The following is a 27,765-nucleotide window of genomic DNA, read 5'->3' as shown; positions in this document are numbered from 1 at the left end:
TTTTTATCACTTTTATGTGTATTCATGGTATGTTTATTTTCATTGTAAATCACAAAGGAAATTGCCAAGAAAGACAGAAGACAATTTGGTTCTGTGAGCTGGAATAAGACAATATTCTTTTTCTACAACTGTTTTTCTTGTAGTTGTGAACATATGATGATTTTGTTTGTAGTAAAGAAAATCAAAAATCCCAAACCAATCAAAGAAATTATCAAGCTTATAATTTTAATAATGACCTCAGCTCAGGACATTAAGTTGGGAATTAATGATCAGTTAAGGTTAATGACTCAATGCCTTGAGTCATTAAGCTCCAAGAAAATGCCCTGTACTTTGATTGTTTTTGGTTTATTAAAGGTAGGTTGTAGAAGTTGCAAAAAAAAAGGGTATTTCCAAACACAAGGGGAACGAATATGAACAGAAAACAGAGGTATTTTATCTGCCTCCTGCAGTCCCAGCATAGCTAAAAATGCCATTATCCTTGATGAGAGTTTTGTTAGTGTGAGGACCTAAGGAGCAAAACCTTTCATAGCCACCTTTCTTTTCTTTCTTGTTTTGAAACAAATGAAGAACCTAAAATGTTTGGCAATGCATAGGTTAACACTGCAGTGTTAGAACTGCACATCACCTTCTTCTGTGAAGTTATTCCACAATGTCCTCTAAATAAGCCGTTATAGGATATTGCAATAGTACTATGCTATGATCTGTACATAAGAATACAAGCCTTTGGATATGCATTGTGTGTAGCAGGTACATATTTGCATGTAAGTGGGTAATAAGTATTTTCATTGTAATCCGTATCTAATTTGTATGCTACTTACACAGTCCAGGAGATGGAAAGTTGTGTATGTGAGCATTTAACAGACAAGGAGTGCTTAAACCTGAAGCCCTTTATTTTTCCATAGTGGACAGAGGTAAGCTGCTATGATGGCAGTTGCTCAACAATATCTTACAAATAATTCTGAGTCCTTTCTGACATAAAGTAGTATATTTAAAGTAAGGTGTCTTAGTGAGATTTTCACTTTAAATAGAATAAGGGTTAAATGATAACTTGACTTATCTTTTAAATGACAAAAAATAAAGAAATTGCAAGACCTTTTCACACATTAGATATGTATTGTCATTTATCATCTAGATATCAGGCTAGCAGTGCAAAGTAATAAAACATATCATCGAAAAATGTGCTATAGGTCTGAATCACTCTTTCATTCCACCTCCCAGCTAACTGTAGTATTAAATCAAACAAGCAGAACATTTCCTTAGGCAGCCATTGCCTTTTAATTTCCTGAAGAACCTTAAAATATCATTCATTACAAGTACTACACATATTTGGTTTTTAAAAGTCTCATAAATCAATAGCAGGCTGACTGTAATAATTATTACAAGTTAGTGCATAATTTTCGTGCTGAAGGCTGCATGCAGAACTTTAGCATATGCAAACGAGGCAATTCAAACTGTGTATAGATATTAATATGAAGAAGCAGGTAACGAGGTGCAGGCTATGAATTATGCATCAAGAGTGGCTGATCTTCAATGAGGAAAATGAATTCAGCATGTAATCTAATTAGTGATGGAAGTCTATTACATCTAACTGCAAAAGCAACCGTCCTTGAAACAAATTTATTTACAGTCCATGTTACCACTTGAAACAACTTTGAAATGATGTGTAAGACAACAGCTTAATTGTAAAAATTTTTTTGTTTGTTTGTTTCAGTTCTAGACCTGGAAGGCCTCCTAAGAGGACTCAAAGTGTCACCTCCCCAGAGAATTCTCATATCATGCCACATTCTGTCCCAGGCCTAATGTCTCCTGGAATCATCCCGCCGACAGGTAGGATTGCTAGAAACACCTTCACACGGGCAATCATTTGAATTCATGGCTTATATCCACTTGTTAATAAACTAACAGTCTAGGAAACCAGCGCCCAAATATCACAAAGGAGTTTCCATAATGTAACATTATTGCTACATAAATGTATTGTATGTAATGGAAATTGTGGCAGCTCAGTACTGTAAAATACAAATAACTGAACAAACAATAATCCTTTATAATTTTTTCCCCTGTTCTTTTTCTTTATAAACAAAAAAACCTTTCCAAGCATGAATTACCTATCATTAGACAATAATCTCCCTATTCATTTTTAATAGATCAGATATCTTCTGATTTTTTGCTGCTTTGCTTGATTAGATAATGTCATCATGAATATAGTTGCCTGAAGAAACTGAGTGAGTTAAAATAACTCCATGCTGCACACACGTCTTTCTTAATTTTTCATCCTGAAATTCTATTTTTGATATGTCTCCTGAGGCCTTATACTAATGTAAAGTCCTGTAACAATCTGTTTCTCAAACTACTATTTTCTTTTGAAAGTTACTATAACATCTCCTAGCAGTGACTTGCTCTTAGACATAGTTAAATTAAGAAAGGCTGTGTTGCAGGAAGGAGATGAACAGAGCCACCTGAATATGGAGGCACCCAACAGTTCACGCTGTTGATGGTAGTGCCACATTCTCTCTCTACAGATGAGTTAAATTCTCCCACTTGCTTCAGCAAAGCTCACCTGAGCTTCCACTTCTTCCCCAGTTGTACCCCACTTGTTCACACAGCTCAGTCTCTAGCACTGATTTTCTCTTAAGGCAAAGGAGAGATAATAAACTAGACAGATCCAAATAGAAAGGAATTTTGATGGGTCTTGGAGACTGGATAGATGGGTGGATGTTTGAGTATGTGCCCATGATCACATGTCTGTTTAAGTATGAGCATGATCCTTGGCATGGTTTTGGCCATAGCTGACTAACATTCTCCAAAAAAATGCACAGTTCAGGAAATACCACATGCCAGAAACTGTTGGCAGCTTGGATGCAAGTGTCTTATCTGGAGGACGGAGGAAAGTGAAGAGAGTTTAGCTCTGTGGACAAAAGTGGAGACACGTCTCTTGGCCTTAGGACTCGAGAGCTGCTTTACATAGTGAGATAGACACATAGCCAGAAATGTTTTGTTAGGAGTTTACAGCTTTTTTTCAAAAGATCAAGAGGAGTGACAAAATGAAGTCAGTCAGCTGAAGTTGGTAAGAGAGAGTTATGAAGTAAGCAGAGGGAAAGAGGGATGAGACTAAGAGTGCAGGCAAGCATGGGAGGGTGTCAGGCAAGCAGGACTCACAGTGGTAGTCTGGGCAGGTGTGACCAGCAAAAAAAATGAATCGGGATTAAAATATTTTATACGGTAAGAATTACAGGATAAAATCTAGTAAAGGAAATAGAGTTGCTGCAGAGTGAATGCAATGTGAGAATAATAGAAAGGGTCTATGTGGGGAAAGAACAAAAGTTCTTATAGGGCAGAAGCATTCATGTTTATGAGGGAGAGATCAAAAATTGCAGAAGCAAAGGGAAATTATTTGGGGGAAGTAAGGCAGGAAAATATCAAAGAAAAAAATGCATGTGAAAAGTAGAAAGGAGATGACATGAAAGAAGTCAGAAACAAATAAGCAAGCTGAAAAGAGGGAGACAGGAAAAAACCCCTTGTCAACAGTATCATTTGGGGTTTTGTGTTACAGTTAATATATAAGAGCAGATCACCTCTTGATATAATATCTTCTGGGTTTTTTATTGCATTTTTTTATTCTAAGAAAGCAGCTTAAAACCACAACTCATGCCTAAAGTATCCAATTCCTCTCTAGTCCTTTAAAGCTGATCATAACAAGTTAATGATAAAAATACACGGTACTAAAAACACAGATCCAATTTCTTAGAATATCAGCCCACAAAACCAGATGTAAACCTTTTTAAAATGATGATTAAAAAAAGGGAAGAAAATAATTCAAAATTAAAGAAAATAGGCATATGTAAGATTATCATTCATCAAATCCTTTTAGGATGGTAATACTTTGTGAGTCTCTTGCAAAAGAGGAAAGGTTTAAATGAAATCGCTATTAAGTTTGAACTGGTTTCACATTACATGGCTTACCACAACAGAAGGGGTGAGCATGATTTTTTCCTATTGTGGTGGTGCTGAGTCTCAAACAGCACAAAAAATGCAAAAACTAACACTGTTAGCAGCAAGCTCTGAGGTATAGTGTTCCACGGAGTATGGCTCAGCAAAGGTAAGGAACATCATGACAGTCATTCCAGCATTTTATAGACAGGCAAGTATAAAAGTAGGTTTATGATCTTATCTTGTGAGTGCAAATCAGTGAACATTTGTGCATCTACATTGTGAATAAGTACCAAAACCACTGTAAGGGCCCTACAAAAATGAACTGCTATAAGTGCAATGGATGATGTAGGTGCAGTTGTTATGTGCTACCACATTTGTTGATACTGGAAAACTTTTGCCACTTGTGAACATTTGCCTCCATATTTTCACTGTATACTCATAGAACCATGGAATAATTGAGGTTGGCAGGCGCTGCTGGAGATCATCTAGTCCAACCTCCCCTGGTCAATGTAGGGTGACACAGAGCAGGTTGTTCAGGGCTGTGTCCAGTTGAGGTTTGAGTATCTTCAAGGATGGAGACTCCACGTCTCTTTGCAACCTATTCCAGTGTTTGACTACTCTCAAAAAAAGTTTTTTTTCTTACTTCTCAATGGAATTTTCTGTATTTCAATTTGTGTCCATTGGGCAACACTGAGAAGAGTCTGGCTCCATCTTCTTCACTCTCCCTGCCCCCATCAGGTGTTCATACACATTGATAAGATCCACCCTGAGCCTTTCCCAGGTTGAACAGTCCAAGCTCTCTCAGCCTCTCTTCATATGTCAGGTGCTCCAATCCCTTTATCATCTTTGTGGCCCTAAGATGACTCCTTGTTTGTAAAGTTTATGAAGTTTGAATTTCCTGTTAGGATCCAGCTCTAAGCAGAAAAAAGCCAAAGTATCAGATTGTTAAGTGCTTTCCCCCTGCCTTTCTCTCTCTCTTTTTTTGTAAAAAAATCTTCTTTTTAAGCTTTCTGATTTATTTAATAATCTGAGTATAATAACTAAGTTTCCTTCCTGCCTATAAAAGAGTATAAGTGATCACACAAACAATTATGTGCTATTTAATGCTCTTTAAGTAACAGAGATCTGCAATTATTACGTGTATCTAGGATATACAGTGCTGTGATTTAACATATGATTTTTACGTGAAAATTTTCCTTCTTCTGAAACCTGCTGCATAATACAGAAATATACATTTGAAGGTGGAAATCCTGGTTTCTAAAGAGGCTGGTTCTGCATGCGTTGCTTATGTGTGCAAATACTATTGGTACAAAACCGTATGGTGAGACTTCTCATGAAATGTCATGATTGTGCATTTCTGTAGGAGGCCAAGTTAAGGATCCCTTGAAAATGTATTCTACTATCGGTCCAATCTGAAAACCCTTGCAGACAATATTGCATCATCACTTAGAATGGATTCGCTTTAGAGAATTATTTAGGGACTAAGCTGAGATTTAGGGATTATACTGAGAAGGAAAATAAAAGGCAAAAAAGGAATAATATTCCACGTTTTTTTAAGGGAACATAAATTGAAGAAGTGATCACCTGTTGGGTGATATTCTGTTCATTTTTATCAGAAGATTCATAAATATTACCCACAATTGGTGATCAAACTACTGTCTTTCATTAGGGTCAACTTACAGAATGTTCCCAACTTTAGAAAAGACTGATCAACTGACAAAAGACAGTCTTATGTTTATTAAAATAAATGTAGGACCTTTGAAGGTATGACAAAATGAGAAATGTGTAGTAACAGGAAATGAAGAGCTTCTTGAATTGTCCAGAGAATTAAAATCTGCCTATGTTACAAATAACGTAGTCAGAAGAAAGAAGACTTCGGTGTAGGTTCAGACAGGTGTACTGACTTTTCAGGCTTATCTGAATAACGCCTTGAAGCCCTTCCAAAACTAGATGGCTCATCATAGTTAACTTTGATCCGCATATCTCTGTGTACTGTGGATCTTTTCTTGGCTAATGTGCTTAGAAGGCTTCAAAAGGTGTCTAAAGTTGAAATGGTAGATAATTGTAATTAATCAGAAAAACAGTGCTGTAATTCCTGAGTGTGTGATATACCTTGGGCTCTGTATTTTTATTTCTATAGTTGCTATATAACATATAAAATGATATTTCCATTATTTTTCATACAAACTTTGAAAAGCAATTCTGTTACTTTTGAATTTTTTTTTTTTTAATGATTCTTAAGTGTTTTAGGTTTTGAAACTATTTTGTAAAGCTCCTGACATGTCTTCTGCAGCTTGGCCTGAGTCTGTAATCTACAGGTGATGAAACGAGTAAATACAAAACTCTTGTACTTATTTCAGGAACTGCATCTTTCTCTCAAAGATAAAATGTGAATACAAAGTGCTTTTGGAAATCACTATTGCAGGGCATGATAAGAATGCTACTTCATATATCTGTATATCTCTATATAAACACATAAATATATCTCTTTCAATTAAAAAAAGTGATTTCAAAGCACCCTACATGTTTAATTTATTACGTCAATTTTACATTAAATTAATATCAGTAATTATTGTTGCTGTCATTATTATTTTGAACAGATTTGCTTTACAATGGGTACTTCTGTCCACCTATTCCACATCTGATACCAGACTCTTCTTTTCTGGTGTAAAGATATTAAGCTTCCTCTGAAATGCGTCATGTGTGCAAATTATAACTACTTTCCTGTATTAAACTCCTGTTCTGTTTTTTCTTTGCTTAAGTGATAATCTGAAGATTTAATTTCTAATCTCATCCTTATTTTCTCTCTTGCTGTGTGCCTGAATCAATAAAAGTATATTCCAGCTTCCATCCTGTACAAAACTCTCTGAGCCACAAAGCATTTTTGGGGGGGGTGGAGTAAGGAGAGAGTTGAAAGGTTTTGTGTAGATTATTTCAGTTTGGAGGACAAACGGAATTCACAGATGCAGCTGTTGATAAAGTGTGGCAATGTTTCTGCTAAAGCAGAAGATGGAATTATTTGGTGTTTAAAGAAAGATTAATCACATAATTAAATAATTTCATTTTTCTGGCTCACGGTTATTGATGTTGTATTAGGCAGAACTGAAAGAATGGCTAAAATATAATTATCATTGTTATTATATCCACATCTTATTGGATATCGCCAAGAAACAAAATCTGTAGTTGGAAGTATTTTCTCCTGGTAGACTCAGTCCTGTAAGGTCTTAAGAATGTATTTAACTTATCTAAGAGAGTAGAGTTGATTTCTACGAGTGTTGCAGAGGCTAGAGGTTAAAAGTTTGAGTTACATACTTAGTAATTTTGAGAAGCAAATCTATTATTCAGTTATTTATTTTATGTAGTGCACAAGTTTTGTGATCATATGTTGGTTAAAAAGATAGACATTAATAAAATTGAGTGGCTATTGCTTACTTCTTTTAAAATGCATTTCATATTAGCACTGTGTTTTGGTTATTAGTGTTCAATCATTTTTAATGTTAGCATTGCTTTTGATTGGTGTTATAGGATGATATGCTGTTTATCTTTTGGGGCTGAACTAACTTACTGCAAAAATAAGCAACAAAAACCTTCTTTCAGAGTGATAAACTGTAACCTAATTCAAGAAACTGAATCAGATTACACAAACATTTTTGCAGTTCATTAAGGAGTAGTCATTATAATTAATGTAAAAGCTTCTGTCATGTTCACTAGGTGATGTATCAGTGGGAAGATATACTGACTCAACCCTAAATATATTATTTCATAGTTTTTAAAATCATAATTAAGGTGTAATTCAGGCCACCTGTCCTCTTCTGAAAACACTGTTATAATTTTGTCGTATCATCATCCTGTTGAATGGCTAGCTATCTTCCACTTTCATCACAAGAGGCTTTATCACTGAAAACCAGTTTTGGAAGCTCACTAGTTTAAGTTCCAATGAGTCCCTTACATTCACTAGTTAATAATTAAGCTGATTTTCCATGCAGCCACAAATTTTATAAAAATCCCCAAATCAAATAATTGTTTCAGCAACTATTAGGGTAAGAATACATGACACAGTGGGAACTTGAGTGCTTAGCTGTATAATCTCAGGCATGTGCAATTTCATTCTTTTCTGACTTTTGATATTTTACTCCTCAACCTTCATTTTAAATGTTGTGTTAAAGTGAAATTTATTATAGTACTTGAGCAGAAAATACTGCCATATGAGAATTTACTTTGGGGTCCCAGCAACCAAAGGATCAGACTCCTGTGGACATTCAGTCACGTCAGTAGCTCTTTGTAAGAAAATAGGATGTGGCTACATGGTTTATTATAGGCAATATATGGAAGATCTCCAAGCGGGCAGATTATAAACATTCTCTGAATCTAGAGCCATTTAACCATGTTTGCTTCTGACAACTACTTTCTTTCTAGCTATTTCTGAGCATGAGAAGGCTTTAAGTATCTTTGCTTACGATAAAGCACACAGACATAGCTGATTTGCTCATAAAATCTTTTTAAAAACAAGAATTCCTTGCAGAAATAGAACCTTTTTTATTAAGACGTTTTAATCAATAAGAGCTTGTACATTTTGCAGTATTATACCGTACAGCACTAGATATATTCAAAGCCTACAGGATACTGTTGGTAGACTGTGTAAGTCAGAGGGTCAAACCTCATGCAGGTTCACCTACTGCCTGTTGAAAGGAGTCCCTGGACTGAACTGTTCCCAGAAACGCTCCCAGCTTTTTTGATTTAAAGGGAATAAGTTGGTTTGCTTCAAAAGAGACTCTGGGAATAATACTTAGGCAGTGACGATAGTCAGGTACCTCAACATGCTCAAGGTACTCAAGAAGGAGTGAAGTTATTTTACAGCATGGTTATAAGCTAGTGAGTCCTCTCTTATACTTGCGTCTTATGACTACTCATTTATTATTAGATTGTGATATGCACAGATTTGTTAACTTTTAGTGGAAAATCTAAGATGAGAAATTTTTGTTTTTTCCTGGATCACAGAATAATTTTGCCTTCTGAAGGGTATAATGGATCTGTGAATTTCCCCATAAAAGTGATATTTCTGTACCAGTTGAAGGATCATATTCTGTGAAGATGAACTATTAGAAGATATTAATAAAGCTTCTAATGATACTTGGTAGTTTTCAGATATATACAGCTTTGCTAAGTCAGGGTAGAATTAACATGATCAGAAAAAAATATGTGTCTAACTTTAGAAATGACCCTCATCCAAATTCCAGTTTCTTGTTCCAAATCATAAAAGTATATTAAACATCTTGGGTAAAAACCCCCTCCGTTTTCCAAAAGGTGTTTTAGCATCAGCGTTTCCTATGAAGCAAATAAGATGCCAAGCAAAACAAAATAAAACACCAAACTCATGATAAAAAAGAAAGCAATTAAAATCTTATTCTTAAAGGCAGGTATGCGGCAAAGTTATCGATGACTGAATTTGGACCTGGTAATGGAAGTGTTTACTAGTGATTACTATAGCTTTCTGAATTCCAGCATACTGTTATTTGTAATTGAAATGAAAAAGTTATTGAAAAGATACATATTGCAGAGTACACTGATTGTTTCATAAAATTAAATTATTCAGAATGGAAGCTTACCACTTGTGGGAAATGCTGAAATCATCTTGTAGCTCAGATTTCAGGCAGTCTTTGAATTAAAAAAAATCAAGATAATCATGCTCCTATGTTTGCAGTTTTTCTTATAATAAAGCTGATATTTTTCCAACCAAACTCTTGCTTTATAATGAGAATGTTTAGCCAAAATAATTCGATATGAAATAATTTCATTTCTAATTAGTGCAAAACTAACCTTTTACAGAGCAAACAGTGCATTGCAATTTTAAACATCAAATACGGAGTATTATTTTATTAAACACTGCCACTAGAAATGAACCTGACCTGCTGGTTTCTTATCTGAATGATGTTTATTGCTATAGCAATATAGTAAGATGGTACTTGTTAGAGAAAGCATAGCAAGATCTGGTACAAAACTCAGTATCATCACATTGCTAACTATGGTTTTGTGTCATCATGGTGACATGAAGTTCTTGGATGCTATCAAGATGCCTATCTCCTTTCCTATAGAATTAGACTACCTATGTCCTTGCGTGACATGATCAATGAAGGGTGAATTATTTTTTCCTCTTCATTTTATATTTGATCTGCTACCAGTGCTACATACCGCATTCAATAAAAGAAGACTTCAAATTTATATATTTCAAAGTTATGGTCCGTGATTTCATTATCATATATTTGGGGATTCTCTAGAGTACAGGAAGAAACTGGAGCTTAATGTATTTAACTCATTTTCGGGTTTGTTTGGTGGGTGTTGTCAAATGCCATTTTTTATTGTGATTGTCTCCTGGTTAAGGCCAATGTGTGCGGTGGAGTTTTCCAGATCTCATGCAAGGACTTAAATATGAAGAGAATATCTAGAAAAGATGTCAGGTAGCACAGGTATTTTTGTTATATGATATAGGATGTAGGTGAACTTCCAAAGTTACTCAAGTAAATGATATCGTCAAGAAAAGTAAGCAAGCAAGCATTATTATATCTGGGCAGATTTAGAAGACTCCAACTCAAGCAAAAAAGAATGAACTAAGTAATGTATTAATTGATTTTATTAATATTTGTTTTAAGTTATCTGTGTTTGGTAGCAGCTTGGAAGGGTCAAGCATCTAATGATCACATCACATGTAACCTTTCAGGAAACAAGCTTATTGAACACAAAATGAACTTTGTCAGTTTTCCAAGGACAACCAGTCACTATGAGTTATCCTTATGACTTACAGCTCTAGTAACATTGTCTGCATGAATTTTATAAGACAGGATAACATACTATCAGAATTATAATGAATCCACTATCAGTTGTTCAGAGTGCACTGTATTGCTGTTACTAATGTTGTCCTATGCAGTACATTAGAGCTATCATAAAGTAGTCTTAAATGGGATGAGGTTTTTGAAGAGGAAGGTTGTTCTGGTTCAAGTCCCGTGCTTGGGATTCCAAGGCCAGATTGTTACACAAACATGAGTCTAGATAGTCTGCAAGTTGCTTAACGTTTTCCTTCTTTGTTGGAAATCAGAGAGTATTTATGTCAGAACTGTATTGTGATGTGAAGTTAAGCACGTAAAAAGACATGCTGATGAACTGTATTGCAAATATAAAGTGATCTGTCAGTTATTGCTCATGGGGCTGCCTCCAGAGCTTGTGGTTTATGAAAACTTGAGCTGTTGGTCTGAGCTTCCATGCATTCAAAATGCTAAGTTTGAAAACCTCATTTTACTTTCTTAAGGTGAGAAGACGTCTTTTATTCCTTCAAGATGCAGAAATAGGTAGCTTATGTAGGTTGCTGTGTGCCTGAGGCAGCAATTGGAAAGGCAAACAGGGTGGGATGGAAAAGGATAGGAAGGGGACTAAAAAATTTTGTGTATGTGTGATTGGGAGAGAGAGAGAGAAAGGGGGAGGGGAGAGAGAGAGTTCTACTTTATGAGTTGGTATAACCAACTTATTTAATGTAATACAAGTTCATGTGTTTGCTGTTGTCTATTTATTTGTGACTATTGAAAGGTTACAAAGCTACATTTTTACAGTATTTGTGTCATTGCTTTCAGGGGTTGTCCTCTTTCAACAGCGCATATACAGGAGGCTTTATTTTGTTTTTCTGAAATGTTTTTAGTTATGAATGTTGTACCAGTAACTCTTAAATCATCTCCTTTCAATCCAGTCTTAATTGCAATGAGATACTGTGTTCAAGCTGTCAGCAAAGAATAAACTGTTACTGCTACTAGTATTAGAGATGTGACTACTATGGACGTTTAGAAAAAAATCTTAGATTGAGGAGAATGTTATTGCTGCTACATTGCTTTGATGAGGTCATCAATTAATGATGTATTAGGTTCTGACTATGAAAACAGTAACATGCTGGGAATGAGTAAGCTGGAGAAAGGAAAACTGCACCTAGTCAAGCCAAAATTAATAATGTCACTGAGTTGTTTTAACTCATCAAAATCCATAGCAATGGCAGATAGGCAGACAGTGTGCTGACAAGTTTTACTGGAAAGTAAGGTTTTGTCACCATTACCTTTTCGTTAGGTAGTGGCTGAGACTTAGATTGACATAGGGGAAGTAGAACAAGTTTCAGGAAGTGTTTTAAATAGGCAGGTGCATCTACTAAATTTCCTTTTCTCTATGTTCATTATGATGTCTGACATCACAGGCACTAAGACCACACATATGGCTTGAAAAATCCAGTTGCCCTTATTGAGTAGAAAGTTAGCAGAATAGCATTGGTTTCTGCAGACTATACTTGTTTTAAAGACTGTTTCTGGCACTTGTAGTGGAAATACAGAATTCAAAACATGAGGTGGTATCAGCTGCATATTCCAATAATCTCCGTTTATGATTACATCAGGTTGCTGGAGCTACATTGCTAGGAACCATGAAAATCAAGGGTAGGATCTTAAATACACAACATCACTACTAAAAAGGATGATGTCATTTTTATGTTTTCTTTTTACAGTAAACTAATTCCTTAATTCATATGCTATGATGCATCAATCCAATATGCAGAGACCTAGCTATAATTTCCATAGTAGGATACTGGCTCTATAATGTCACTTAAGCTTGGACTTCAGATGGTGAGAAAAGCTGCTTAACACAGTGCAAACAATGATAGGCTCTCCCTGTACCCTTGCTTCATAAATATATGTTAATATAGAATCATAGAATCATAGAATATTTTAGGTTGGAAAGGACCTTAAAGATCATCCAGTTCCAACCCCCCTGCCATGGGCAGGGACCCCGGTTGCTCAAATCCCCATCCAGCCTGGCCTTGAACACTTGCAGGGAGGGGGCATCCACAATTCCTCTGGGCAACCTGTTCCGGTGCCTCACCACCCTCATAGTAAAGACCTTCTTCCTTATATTTAATATAAATCTATCCCCTTTCAGTTTAAAGCCATTACCCCTTGTCCTATCACTACATGCCCTTGTAAAAAGTCTCTCTCCAGCTTTCTTGTAGGCTCCCTTCAGGTACTGGAAGGCTGCTGTAAGGTCTCTCTGGAGCCTGCTCTTCTCCAGACTGAACAACCCCAACTCTCTCAGCCTGTCCTCACAGGAGAGGTGCTCCAGCCCTCTGATCATCTTTGTGGCCCTCCTCTGGACCTACTCTAACAGGTCCGTGTCCTTCTTATGTTGGGAGCCCCAGAGCTGAACGCAGTACTCCAGGTGGGTTCTCACAAGAGTGGAGTAGAGGGGGAGAATCACCTCCCTCAACCTTCTGGCCACGCTTCTTTTGATGCAGCCCAGAATACGGTTGGCTTTCTGGGCTGCAAGCGCACATTGCTGGGTCACGTTGAGCTTCTCATCAACCAACCTGCCCAAGTCCTTCTCCTCAGGGCTGCTCTCAATCCGTTCTTAGCCCAGCCTGTATTTGTGCTTGGGATTGTCCCAACCCATGTGCAGGACCTTGCACTTGGCCTTGTTGAACTTCATGAGGTTTGCAGGGGCCCACCTCTCGAGCCTGTCAAGGTCCCTCTGGATGGCATTCCTTCCCTCCAGCGTGTTGACTGCACTACACTGCTTGGTGTCGTCAGCGAACTTGGTGAGGGTGCACTCAATCCCACTGTCCATGTCTCTGACAAAGATGTTAAACAGCACCGGTCCCAATACTGACCCCTGAGGAACGCCACTTGTCACTGGTCTCCACTTGAACATCAAGCTGTTGACTTCAACACTTTCAGTGCGATCATGCAGCCAATTCCTTATCCACCAAGTGGTCCATCCGTCAAATCCATGTCTTCCAATTTAGAAACAAGGATGTCATGCAGGATGGTGTCAAATGCTTTTGCACAAGCCCAGGTAGGTGACCCATTGTAGAAGGTCACCAAATTTGTCAGGCATGATTTGCCCTTAGTGAAACCATTTTGGCTGTCACTGATCACATCCTTATTTTCCATGTGCCTTAGCATAGTTTCCAGGAGGATCTGCTCCATGATCTTGCTCGGCTCAGAGGTGAGACTGACTGGCCTGTAGTTCCCTGGGTCTTCCTTTTTTCTCTTTTTAAAAATGGAGGTTGTGTTTCCCCTTGTCCAGTCAGTGGGAACTTCACCGGACTGCCACAGCTTCTCAAATATGATGGATAGTGGCTTAGCAACTTCATCCGCCAATTCCCTCAGGACCTGTGGATGCATCTCATCAGGTCCCATGGACTTGTGCACCTTCAGGTTCCTTAGATGGTCTCGAACCTGATCTTTTCCTACAGTGGGCAGTTCTTCATTCTCCCAGTCCCTGCCTTTGTCTTCTGCGACTTGGGCGGTGTGGCTTGAGCACTTGCCAGTGAAGACTGAGGCAAAAAAGTCATTGAGTACCTCAGCCTTCTCCATATCCTGGGTAACCAGGTCTCTTGTTTCCTTCCGAAGAGGACCCACATTTTCCCTAGTCTTCCTTTTATCACCCACATACCTGTAGAAGCTTTTCTTGTTGCCCTTGACGTCCCTGGCCAGATTTAATTCTACCAGGGCTTTAGCTTTTCTAACCTGATCCCTGGCTGCTCAGACAATTTCTCTGTATTCTTCCCAGGCTACCTGTCCTTGATTCCACCCTCTATAGGCTTCCTTTTTGTGTTTGAATTTGTCCAGGAGCTCCTTGTTCATCCATGCAGGCCTCCTGACGTTTTGGCCTGACTTCCTCTTTGTTAGGATACATTGCTCCTGAGTTTGGAGGAGGTTATCCTTGAATATTAACCAGCTTTCTTGGGCTCCCCTTCCCTCCAGGGCTTTATCCCATGGTAGTCTACCAAGCAGATCCCTGAAGAGGCCAAAGTCTGCTCTTGTGAAGTCCAGGGTAGTGAGCTGGAAGAAAAGGACTATGTTACTTGGGCAATTTAGTAACTGGGTAACTTATTGCATCACAACAGTGGATTCTTTTTGCAAGTATCAGACTACCAACCAAAAAAAAAACCACAAACACCAACGGTTTCCAGCATCCCATCAGTATTCAGTGCAAGTATTTGAGAAGAGAAAGGTGATTTCTTGTGAATCAGTACATTTGTTTTGAAAAGTATCTCGAAAGATTCTAGTAGATTAATATTTCATTCAAGTGGAAGAAAACAGTGGTTCCTGTGCACTCAGTCACTGTGTGACAAAACAGTTTTTAAAGTAATTTTTTTCCTCTATTGAAAGCTCAAATTATATTTGGCCTTTGAAGTCTCAGATATGCAGACGCTGAACACACTGAGGACAACATACTCCTAGAGCTGAATGATGAAAAATATAGCGCTCTTGCCTCTATACTATATAACAATGTTAGCTTCATGTTTATGGAATATGGAATAACTCTATGAAATAGGATTTAGCTTTTAAAAAAAAAAATACAGCCATAAGAACATGTTTATATAAAATGTAAATTACTTAGATTTCTCTTGAAATTGATCTCTATTATCACCAGAGTTAAAATTATATATGGAAAGACTTATGAGGAGGTGACATGTATGCAGAACCAAAATAATAAGTATTATTGTAGTAGATAACTCTTAAATTAAAGGAAGAAAACCCCAAATGCTTACACCCCAGGAAGGTCTGGGCAAGAGATGCTACTATTTAGGCTACTACTCCTGTAAAGAATATGACTTTTATGGCTGCGTCTGTAGCAATAAATAAAACAGTTCAGAGCTGTTCTTTGCCTTGCAGGGCAGGCTTGCATCCTGCAGCTTACAACTGCGGGTGTAAACTCTTTTTCTTATTACAATCTTTCCCAACCTAAAAAAAAAAAGAAAAAGAAAATAATCTGTATCTTCTCCTGAGGAATTGTTCCTGGCCAGTTCTGTTTCTTGTTTTCTCTGTCCATGGCCAATTGCAGAACATGTTTTGTAGCTGTACTACAAAATTACTTGTAGGATGAATATTTCACATGTTGAGTTTCTAGTATGGTTTTTGTTTAAAGAGACTAGAGGCAAAGTTTGTGTGGAAGTTTTATCTTTTATTAGACTAAGTGCCAAGAATTTACAAGCTTTTGGAACACAAGCACTTACTCATGTCTGCTGAAGTTAATCAGTACTAAGATCTAAAAGCATCTGAAAGCAATTAAAAATGCTTATATGGAAATGCTGTTTCAAGTATAGGCAACTTGGTTTCTCCACCTTCTGCTCAATAGCTGGATACCATTTGTCCACTGAGTGTTAAAGATGATGACTTTTTTTCATTAAAATCTCTTGCAGTATACCTTTTTTTGGATTCTTTAATTGCTTTCTTCTTTACTCCAGGAGAAAGCTTTTCATCTTTTGAATGTTTTTTTGATCTGCCTTTACCTTTTTTCTTTTTTACTCCTGTTGTGGGGGCCTCAAGTTCACTTTCTGATGATGAAGAAGAAAAAAACCGCATATGTTTTTCTGTATGTACAGTGCACTCATTCCTATGCACAAAAAGAAGTACTTAGTCCAAACATGGGATACTTACAATATCCACATCCACTCAGAAATTGAAAGAATTTTTAGCTGATTTTGTGCGTGGAAACAAATCTTTTAAATTAATCTTTTTTTTCGGAAAATTTAAGGTCATCCTGAGACAGCAGTTATGCCAACATACCCTGTAACTCCTACTCTTTGAATCTTTAAGTTATGGATAATCATTCGTATCAATTTCTTTTCTAGCAGACTTCTGCCTGCATAATTTTCTCAAGAAAAATATTTGCTTTTAAATTACTTTATAATTGTTAGTTGCTGTCTCTATAGTGCCAGTAGAGTCAGTATAATTATTATTAGTGTTTTATGATGTATTTTGGTGGTGTTTTGTTTTTTGTTTCTTTATTTATTTCTTTCAATCTCCACTTATATTTTGCTGATATGTTACTTACATATTTGCACTTATATTTTCCACTTATATATTTGCTGATATAAGTCAAAATCTAAACTTGGTATTGAGACACTGTATCATCTCAAAATATTTTGAGTTCCAGGTCACATGCTCTGAGCAAATATTTATTCTTATTCTATGTAAGCAAGTATTTTAGAATTTCCTACAGGTGGTCTGGGATCTCACCTTTGTGACTTCTTGTTTTCAACCAGTTCTTCCTCTCCCCTGAAAACTGATAGAAGGACTAGAATATGCAATTCTTTATCCATCCTAATTTGAGACATTTTCCTTAATGAGCACTGGAAATTTCACTGGTTCCAGATTTACATAGATTTAGCCTTGACATGAATTTTGAACTATAGAAACTCTGCTTTATAAACTCACAGAACTGTGGTAGAAGTGAGTATTTTAATTTATCTTCCTTTTTCCTGCTGCTTTCTCAAATCTGCTTTGTCTTTATTTAATATTGAGATTTATTTCATTGAATCTTTACTAATGGAAAGAAATATTCTTGGAATAGGTAACAATAAATGAAGAATAACAGTAAATCCCAACAACATTTTCCCTGGGATGTTTTCCCTTACCATTCATTCCAGATATTTAATTCCCTAGTCCTCTCTAGCTGACCAGGCAAGAGTTTCACAGAACTTTGTTTGGCCAGTGGAATGTTACTTTAAAAGTTAAAAAGAGTACCAGGATTTTGTATTAGAAATAATGATGTACTTTTCCAGAATTTGTATTTATTTTTCAGACTGTAGTTTTTATTAAGTAATCAAATAAGTTAATAGATTCAGGAGGTAGCCCAGATACAAAGTAGGGCATAGGCAAAACAGAAGGATATTTAATGTAGCCTTTGTATAACTTGTGATCAAGTTGGGTGAAGGTTATTGCCAATGCATTTAACTTAATTTCTATCCCACATCTTAGACTGTTTTAATTCAGTGTAACCACAGAAACTGTATTTGGTCTGCCCTTGGAAAATCCTTTTTTCTTTGTGTAAATAATTTGTGGTGTTTTTTGGTGTTTTTTGGTTTTTTTTTCTATATAATTCAGAACTGTTTATATAACTTCTGATACAACACTGTCATTTGGAGTTGTATTTGAATCTGCTTCATAGCTTCTTTTAGAATGATTCATTATTTAATTGTATTTATTGACTTAACGCAGATCCATCTGTGGCCTGCTCCCAGTGGAAGGCTCCTCGTTTCATCCTCAGTCACTAAATGCTAACATTTCACACATTGCTTAGTTCCATCTCACTTTTTGTATAGTGTCGTTCCTATGGTTACTTATAGTGATTCTTTCTACCACAGTTTACAATATAGTTGTTTCAGTTTTTATTTGTTGCTTTGATATGCTTTCTGCTGCCCTGACTTTATCTCTGTATTCAAAAATCACTTTATCTTACATGATATGCTGTCTTCTAGATGACAACATCTTTTTTAGAGATGTGAAAGATTTTGAAGTTGATTACATCCCAATCAATATTTTTTTAGGGGGCATGGGTATTGATATCATGGTGTGTGGTATGATGCTTCCTCATTTCTTTGAGTAGCTTTGATTAGGCCACTGAATTTTGTCCAGTTCTCTTTTAAATAGAATATATATAAACCTCTTCCTCCCATCTTTCAAAACTCAGTGAGTTTGAGATTCCTCTGAATTCTTTCCCCTATAAATTCCTTTCTAGTTTACACTGTGGTATTTTCATCAGATGTAGACACACAAAGCCAAATTAAAGCAAAGATGCTCAGTTTAATTTCACTTACTGGTTTTGATTTTAAGATTGTAATGTGCATAAAAGGAATGGAATGGAATGGAATGGAATGGAATGGAATGGAATGGAATGGAATGGAATGGAATAGAATAGAATAGAATAGAATAGAATAGAATAGAATAGAATAGAATAGAATAGAATAGAATAGAATATTTCAGTTGGAAGGAACCTACAGCAATCATCTAGTCCAACTGCCTGACCACGTCAGGTCTGACCAAAAATTAAATCATGTTATGTAACTATATTTTGGCAAGATCATAGTTTCATTGTAGACACCTTAATGCTGTTGCTTCAAGCTTGATAAATTTATTATTTCCTTTATTCTTAGCATGTTGACCACTCATGAATCCTTTTTCTCACCAGCCTGGCTAATCTAGTAAATCTGGGAGGAATGCCATTAGGTAATGTTCTTTTAAAGAAAAAATGAAAAACTAAACACTGATAGATAAATAAGTTGCAAATGAAAAGGGATTTTCAGTGCTAACATTGCTCATTATTTCTCCTAACTGCATATAAGTTGCAAATGAAAAGGAATTTCCAATGCTAACATTGCTCATTATTTGTCCTAATTGCATCTCATGTCCATTTTGCCAAATGTCCAAAGAAAGTGTGGACTTGAATTCTTACCCCTTTTTTTCTCAGCTTCCTCCTGCTTCCTAGCTGCTTCTCAGAAATTTTTCAGGCAATGTAATAATTTTGAATTGCATTGTTTTTCTTTCATATACTACATACATCTAGAAAGACACGTCACCACATGAGAAAATGGCTACTTTATGAGAAATCTTTAGCTTTGTATAACTGCCACAAAAAATTAACATTTCAAGACTGTTTTGACAAATATATCTTCTCATGTTGTCTTTGCATGAGGTGCTTACAGTAACAAATTGTTGAAAAAATACCTGCTAAATGAAGAATCGCGATTTTATCATAGCATGAAAATATTATTTGCAACGTACAGGGTCAAAAAGGACTGTTCACAGAGCCTATCCCATTAATGATCGTCTATAAAGAGAATTTTCAGAGTTCTTTTAAAATTGTAATTATGATTAAAAGTTTGCCATTTTTTTTTGAATAATTTCTCTTTTCTCTTCTTCTTAATGTAAGTTTCCCATCTGGTTTATAGAGCTGGAATTCCGTAATTCTCACCAGCACACACAATGGGCATCTCTGATGCTGAGGCTTCCAGAATTCCTGTCTCTCTTCATGTTTGGCTGTTACCATCTACCTTTTTCACGTGAAATATGCTATGTAAGAACACTTTATTTAGAGAGAGCGAGCGCTACTGAGAACAGAGCTTTCTGGGTACAGATATTAAAACAGTTTCAACCTGTCCTGAAAGCCAGAAGCAGAGGGAAAGCTGGTAGATTTTCATAAGTTCTTTTCAGAGTTGGAAATAATTTCAGATACTTCTCCCTCTTTTTTGTGACACTGCCTTCAAGTAAGTGGAATTACGAGCATATTTACAATACAAAAGAGATCCTTCACTGTCAGCCTGGGTGCATCAGTATTATGACATGACAGAAGAGCATCCATTCCTGAGTTAGTACCTCTGTGCAGTGCATGTACCATGTGAACATGCTGATTCAGATATCTTGGTACTATACTCCACTAAATGAAATAAATAGGCTTATAATCATTGCTGAGTATCATCCCTTTAAGTTTATTCAAGTGAACAGAACTACATCTTTCTGAGTATGTTTGAGATTCTCTGTATGCTCTGATGAATTCATATTTCCAATTTTTTCTGTACAGCAATGAAAAGCACAAACAGTGATATGGTAGATTCTGTATTATATGAAAATGGTGTGGACACTTGCTGATGTCCTACTCCTTGTTCAGATATTCTGTGTCTTGTTCAGTAGAGTTCCTACTGATAACCTTGTTACTGCTGATGTGGGCCAGATTTTATCAGTAATCCATCTGGGAAGTACTCAATCCAGTAGATGACTTACTTACATTCTTTAACAATATGTACTCTGACATTAAATCTAGTTTTTTGATTAAAAGGTGAATGTTTATATTGTGAAATCTGTTTGCCTTCCTAATTTGATTTTAATAGGAAGTGGAACAAGGGAAAAAAATAACTGGCAACATATTTGACAGAAACTGATAGAAGGTAAGAGAACTGAGAGAATTCAAAGTGAATTTTATTCTATATCTTGTCCATCAGGATCTATTTTAGAATTTTTTGTTTAAAAATAGAGTCCTTGAAAGAAAGAAAGAAAGAAAGGATGTTTAATATAAATTGTTTTCTTCTTTAAAGAACAATACAAAGCATGTATCATTTTGAGGCTTACTTTATTTTGCTGAGATTTTAATGTCTAAAATGTTTTAAACCTTTATAAAGTAGAGTTTTTTTAATCAAGTAGGTTTAAAGGATGCTGAGATAATTCTGTAGTAGTTCTTTATGAGCATAAAACTAATTTTAAAGGAAATATGTACCTAGAAATAGAATTCCAAAGCAGCAGATTCATTACATTTCCTTAGAAATGGCAAGCATACAGGTTTTCCCCCAGAATCTGGGGAAGGAAAGTCATTTTAACCATGTGCATTTAACCATCTAGTTAGCTATCAAGGAGGAGATTCATCTGCCAAAAGTTAATGTGTCTGAAATGTGGCTGTTGACATCTTAGCAAGTCCTCTGCTTTCATAGCCAGTAGAAAGCAGCAGACATCTCTAGAGAGTGATGTATCTCAGTATAAGATAGACCACATGAATCACCCCCTGGAGATGCCTGCGTCTCTTCATTGACTATAGGCAGCCTAGATGAAGAGTTTGGACTGAATGCTTAAATTTTAGAAGGTTAATGTTAAATTAGATGGGTGAAGCTGTCAATGTAGGTAAATTATCTTGAAAGTGTGAATGCAGAACTGTGTCTACATGTTGTCCTTTAGATGAATCTGTGGAAATGATCAATAGGTTTTAAAGTATTTGAAGAAGCTTAATAGGTTCTGGGTATAGTAATAAAAAGACATAAGAAAATTTTTTGTATGAAATGTTGTATATCACACACATGCAATTTAGCAGGCAATCAAATCACATTTTAGTCAAGGATTGAAACTTCTGATACCCCTCTGGATTCACTGTGAATTGTGTCTGTTATTGGGTTCTGGTAGCTGGCTTCATGACATAGCATGTATATATTTTAGTGCCCTTGAAAGGCTGATAAATCTTTTCCTGTGATAATGAATTAATATGCTATTTGAACAAGCAAAGAGATGGCATTTCTTGAAGTTAACTCCAATAGGATCGCTAGTTTTAGTGTAAGAACAGTCCCCCAGTGTTGTAAATAAGGATAAATGAGTATAAATATTTTGCTTATTTAGAATGTTCCAATGAACTAATATTAATCTTATTGGAGTTTTCTGAAGTAGGCTTACTACTATCATCCTGCTCCCTGTAATTTGCTAAAGCTACAATGCCAGATTCTTTTATAACTTAGTCCGCAACGATGCAAGTAATTCTACACTGTTCCCTCTAAAAAATATACACTATTCTGAAAATAGAAAAAAACCCCGAAGACTTTATTTTTTAAATCTGAATCAGCATTAAGTGAACTTGGAAATGCAGCTATCCAAACTGGTAAGTGCTGAATTCCGTCTTCCTTTGCTAACAGTAATAGTTCCTCCTTAAAAATACATCTTTAAATATCTTATTTGGCACTATGTCTATTTTTTTTCAGTGCTATATGGGAGGACTTTAATCTCAAAATGCATAATGTCCTGCAGTAATTTTCAGCATGTTGAAACACTGAGAGAATCAGAAATATTTATAAAGATCAGATGTGTCTGAGCTCTCCAATCTGTAGTAGTTGTCCACATCTAGTTTTATTTATTAAATATGGATGTAATTTTTCATATCGTTATTGGAAAGAAAATGCTGATAATCCTGATATCCAATTATATATGTTTAAAAGGATGAACGTTCAGTCTGAATAGTAAATCTGGACACCTTAATTATATTTAAAGTCTATCATCCTTTTGTTTTTATGATCTTTATTTTTTCCACAGACACCAGACTAAATTTGATTGCGTATCTCTTAAAGGGAAAACTTATATTAATTTTTGTGTAAGTAAGGATGTACCTTATAATCCTTTAAAAAAATTCAGATACAGATGATCACTTTCTTAGACTACAGATTGCTTTTATTTTATTTTGTCAGTGTTTTGAGTCTCCTAATCCATATTTGCCTACTGTGTTTCCAAAGGGAATCAAATTGGTTTTGTGGTACATTAATGTTTTATGCAATATTCCATAGAGAACATTAAATAAAAATAAAAGAAAAAGGTTGACCTCTAACACTTACACCCATTTCTTATGTCAAACTGGGAGATGTTGAAAGCCCTATATGGTCGTAACCCTTCTATCTAACCGTGACCCTCCTTAACATTAAGCAGGTGACTCGATTAAACATAAATCAGGCATAAAATGCCCTGCATGAGGCAGCACAGTGAATCAAGCAAATTATCAAATGGCAAAACTCATTCTGTGCTCTGGGCAATGTAAGCTGCCAGCACTTATACATCAAAACTTCACTCAATGTAAGATTGATTTTATTTTATTTTGTTTATTTTAATTCCCTACAGCAAGCTGTGTTAGTCCTGTAAAACGCTGTCTGCCTCATTATGTTCCTAAGAAATGCTTTTCTTGTTTAGAAAAGGCCGATCACAATCTTAAGCAACGTAATCTATCTAAGACTAGATATGCTGCACTCTGTAGTGGGTTCTCGTGGAGCTGATATTTTGTGCAATAATACCGAAACTTAAGCTTCTGTGATTGTATAGATTTTTTTCTGTTTGTTTGTGTGTATACACATGCTATCAACTTTACCAAAAATATGAGCACCAAAGGGATAATGTTATAAACTTGAATCACCAGTAGCCATTGAAAATTTTTTCCAGTTTCAGTAAAGATGCTGGGATTAAAGCATGTAAGTCCGATCTTAAGGCAAGAATGAATTTTTATGTAAGATGATACATGTCTTCCTTTCACAGTTGCTTTTTATGCTGCCTTAAAACATGTCAAAATAATCCCCAGCAGAGGAGCCTAAAAGGAATGTCAGCTCTGTGGTTATGTAAATCGAATTGAGTGCTTTACAGCAGGTTTAAGATTTTTATAACTCAGGAGTTGTTAACAGCCAGCTGGTTTGTATCTGTTTTTTATGGTTATTCTTGTCATAGGCAGCCTCCACAATTTTTAATTATATTTTATGGTATGTGTTTTCCCTCCTCTTGAATCCCACAGCCACTCTTTGCTTCAAAAGATATTTTCCACTGGGAAGAGGAGAAGCATTGCTTTGGGACTCCATCATTAGAAATACTGTTGTATAATTACCTCCTGGTAACAACAGTGGAGTGTGAATCTCCATCGCAGATCTTTAACTTGCTATGCCAAGATGGAAATCTGTAGTATTCTGCACACCCGGTTAGGATGTGATGCCTGCAGCCCCTAGCTCAGACTGTTGTCTTCCGCTTTTAAAGAACTGATTTACAGTTTTTATTGCATTCACAATGCAAATTCCTCTTTGCTTCACACTTCAGGTTTGAATACATGCTTCGTGCTTCGCAGATTTGATTACATTCAGTGTTCTGGATCACCACTCATTTTGTAACATATGTTCTCAAAAATGCTGTATTTTTTATTTATTTTAGTGACTGTAACAGTGATACCGGACAAACGTAATCTTTTAAGTGTTTTTATAGCACTGTAATTTCAAGACTATAGTCTGATTCCCATCTGGAGTAGAATTAATTTAGTGTAAAATATACATAAGAGCACTTTTCTCTGTCTGAAAATAAAAGCACCATGCCTGACAGCCTGAAAACCCAATGCCTTATTTTTTGTTAGACTTTGAGAAGTTATGAAATGTTTAGTTATATGTAACTGTGAAGACATTACCAGAAACTATGCGTTCTTGAATGTTTTACAGCATTTTGTGAGGGTCCACCCTCCATGAAAGGAAACGGACCACTCTCTAATTGTCTTTAATGGTAGATCCTCCTATTGAAACACCTCCTCTCCTTGCAGATGTAATGATGTAAGAGCGAGAGTCTTAAATAATTGATCATATGGAGAAAGCTGTTTGTAAGATGGTTAAAAGACTGTTAAGCTTGACAACTGTAAGATAACAGAAAGGCTACTATAAGCCTTTTTTTAGGTGAGGTTGAGAAAATTAACACTTGTTTTTAGTTACAGTCAAAAATAGTTACAGTCAATCTCACTTGAAAAGCCTGTTTTGAAAGTGTAAAAGAAATAATTTATGCTTTTGTGTTGTATTCCAAGAATTGATTTGTGTAATCGAGTTTCATTATTTTAACAGACTGAAATCAATAGAAGTATTATCATCATACCTAATATATTCAGACATTATGACTCTATAGATCTTCTTGTATTACACAATATTATATTTAAATTTGAATGTTAAGTGTTTATTCTGACCCACTTATGGTCTAATGCCTAATGTCAGCAGCTTCTGAACTACAAATTCAAATATCTCTCTCTACTGTGTTGGCTTTATATTAATTTCTAGAGCTACACAGGAGCATACCATGTAACTAAACATACACAGGATGAATACTTATTATCGGAATTGGTTTATTTGGTAGAATTTTCTTTTTTTAATATAATTCAGTAGAAAATTCAAACATCCTCAAAAAAAATTGCTTTAAAACTACAAGGTTGCTGAAAATAAAGTTTGTATATTGGTAAAAATATACTGATCTTACCAAAATGCATTTTGGATATTTTATAATATTCTTATTATATTCATTTTTTTCCAATATTAATCTTATTTGATACAGTTAAGAGTGCATAGGAAGACTGAAGGTGCAAATAATAGTAATAAGAACAAAAATAAAGAAGATACTGCTTCCAAATGCATGATAGGGGTGCAATCAGTGCAGAAATGATACAATAGGAATAGCATGTACTAAAACTGCAAGATACATTTTATATTATTTTTAAAAAACAGACATTATAGATACATGGTATATTATTTTTTAAAAAATAAACAAAACAAAAAAAGTCATAGACCTTATGTTTACCAGATTAGGTACATACAAGATATTTCATGTTTTAGGAATTAGAGTACTGCAGCTATAGTTCTGAGTAGTGCAGCTATAGTTCATGGCTTCACCTCTCACTTACCCCAGCCAGAACTGCCTGTATTTGCTAACCGTGACCTGCAAAATTAATCGTTATTTCTTTCTTCTCTAGGGCTGTTGACGATAGTGTGTGCTGGTTAATGATATTTATTTGCTCAGTGTCCCAAAATATATCTACAGATGATACCCTGGAAACTAAAACTAATATATTGAATTTTTAATTACTTCTTGTAGCCATATTTTAACATTTTGAAATAGAAATAATTCTATTCTGAAAAAACTTCTGCTTTAAGGTAGTACTGACCCTGCCCTAAAGTCTGTGTTTGACTTCTAGTGAAGCTCTCAGAAAATGGAAAGATACCTGCATATTTCAATTAGACAGTAGTATTTCAAAGAAATTATTCTTTGGGTGTTACTGTGTGGTCTGCAGTACTTGGACCTGCTTGGAACAATTCATCTGAACAAATAAAAATACACAATTTTGACTTAAACTTAATTAAAGAGTTTCTATAGTTGTCAGATATTATCCATAAAGGTATTTTAGAGGAACAAAGTCTGTGCCAGGATTGACTGAACCAATCAATCTGGAAAAACACATCAACAACTGAAGAGGCTGTTGTTCACATAAGGCTTGAATGCATTAACTTAGCTAGATGGACCTTTGCATGAGAATTTTCCCTGACGTTAATACTTCTCTGTTTAAAACAAACATTAATTTTCTCCTTTTTGTGTGTGTACATTTCATTTTGGATTAGAAACAAAGTTGAGAATGGTGCTTTTACGAAATATGTTCGTTAACTCTTAAATGAATGTAGAGATAAAGAATGATGTATTTTCCTACTGTATTCTTGAACAGGTAACCTGTTGTAATAGGTCTCAAATATACACCTGTTTTTTCCTGTCTGTAAAGGATGGAAAGATTATTAGATAATCATATTGTTCCTCTTTCTTTTCAGGCCATTTTTTTAAATGCCTGATGGCTTCATGGTATAATTAGATTAGAAGTATATTTTTTAATCCTTAATATCCTGTTTTTCAGAAGACGACTTCCTTTACAGTCAACAAAAAAATAACTAGTCACATTTTACAAACATGAGGTAAAATCATTATATTCCCTGTTGTTATTGTCAATGATTTAGAAACAGTACATTTCACATTTAACTGTCTCAGGTAGTAACAGAAGGGATGGGGATTTTTTAAAATTTCATTTATTTTCATAAAACCCTAAGTAGCTTTCAGGGAGTTAAGATTTTTTGACAAATCATCACAAATCGAGAGGTTTTTTGATCTTTTTTGGAAAATTGCTAAACCTTTGATCTTATTCCCTCCCTGCTTTAGGATTTCAATTGACCATATACTAACTTGAATTTCCAATTAGTAAAAAATCTTGTATATCTGTTAAATTGATGGTTTTAAGAAAAAAACTACAGCTAAACTAACTAAAATCCTAGATGTTTATTTCCTATTCTTTGTTAATGCCTTCTGGGCTCAAAACTGTTTTGTGACCTTTTAAGGTGCATGGTAAATTTGAAAGCAATGTTTCACTTTCATAGATCCTTTGTGGATTTTTACCCATGTACACTTTACACTGAACCTCTGCCCTCACTTCTTAGGCAAGTTTAGTTTGCATTTCATGGACTTTCTTTGACTTTACAGGTTTAGAACCAGGGCTGATAACAATATTAATACATGCTTGGCATTTTCGTTTTATTTTTATACCTTTGTACAGTTCTTGGCTGATTTATATTACTAATCCTTCTGTAAAGTAAGGAAGTATTAACTCCATCTAATAGGTAGATGGAAATAAAATTAAAATGGAGATGACATATCTGATACCTTCTGGTAATATCAGAATTAAAATTCAAGAGCCTCTAATTTCCTCTTCTGTTCTTTTGTTAGAACAATCATATTTTTAACTAAAAGGGCAAACTACTTCAAAACTCATTCAGATATTATTCAGGTATTTTCTTTTAGCTTCTCTTTTCGAATTGTTCTTGCTACCCACTAAAGGTTTCTGTGGCAGGGATGCTTGGCACATGTGGTTAAGCACAGGTCTTGTAGGTGTGGGGTAATGATCTGTTTGGATTTAATTTACAACTTA

General features: G+C 35.5%; 1 protein-coding gene across 3 annotated transcripts in view; it reads left to right on the top strand.

The window, feature by feature from the left end:
• Positions 1–27,765, top strand: part of DACH1 (dachshund family transcription factor 1) — a gene marked incomplete at its 5' end in the record, with an annotated part of 365,795 nt that overhangs the window by 152,083 nt on the left and 185,947 nt on the right. For all 3 annotated transcript variants that reach the window (XM_082334175.1, XM_082334174.1, XM_082334176.1), the window contains one exon: positions 1,712–1,827. In XM_082334175.1, coding sequence (XP_082190301.1) covers positions 1,712–1,827 — 116 coding nt within the window. The remainder of the gene's footprint in view (positions 1–1,711; positions 1,828–27,765) is intronic.

This window comes from Platalea leucorodia (assembly GCF_965183815.1).
Source record: "Platalea leucorodia genome assembly, chromosome: 2".
NCBI lineage: Eukaryota > Metazoa > Chordata > Aves > Pelecaniformes > Threskiornithidae > Platalea > Platalea leucorodia.
The sequence above is the reverse complement of the archived record's forward strand: the minus strand, read 5'-3'. Positions and strand labels throughout refer to the sequence as shown.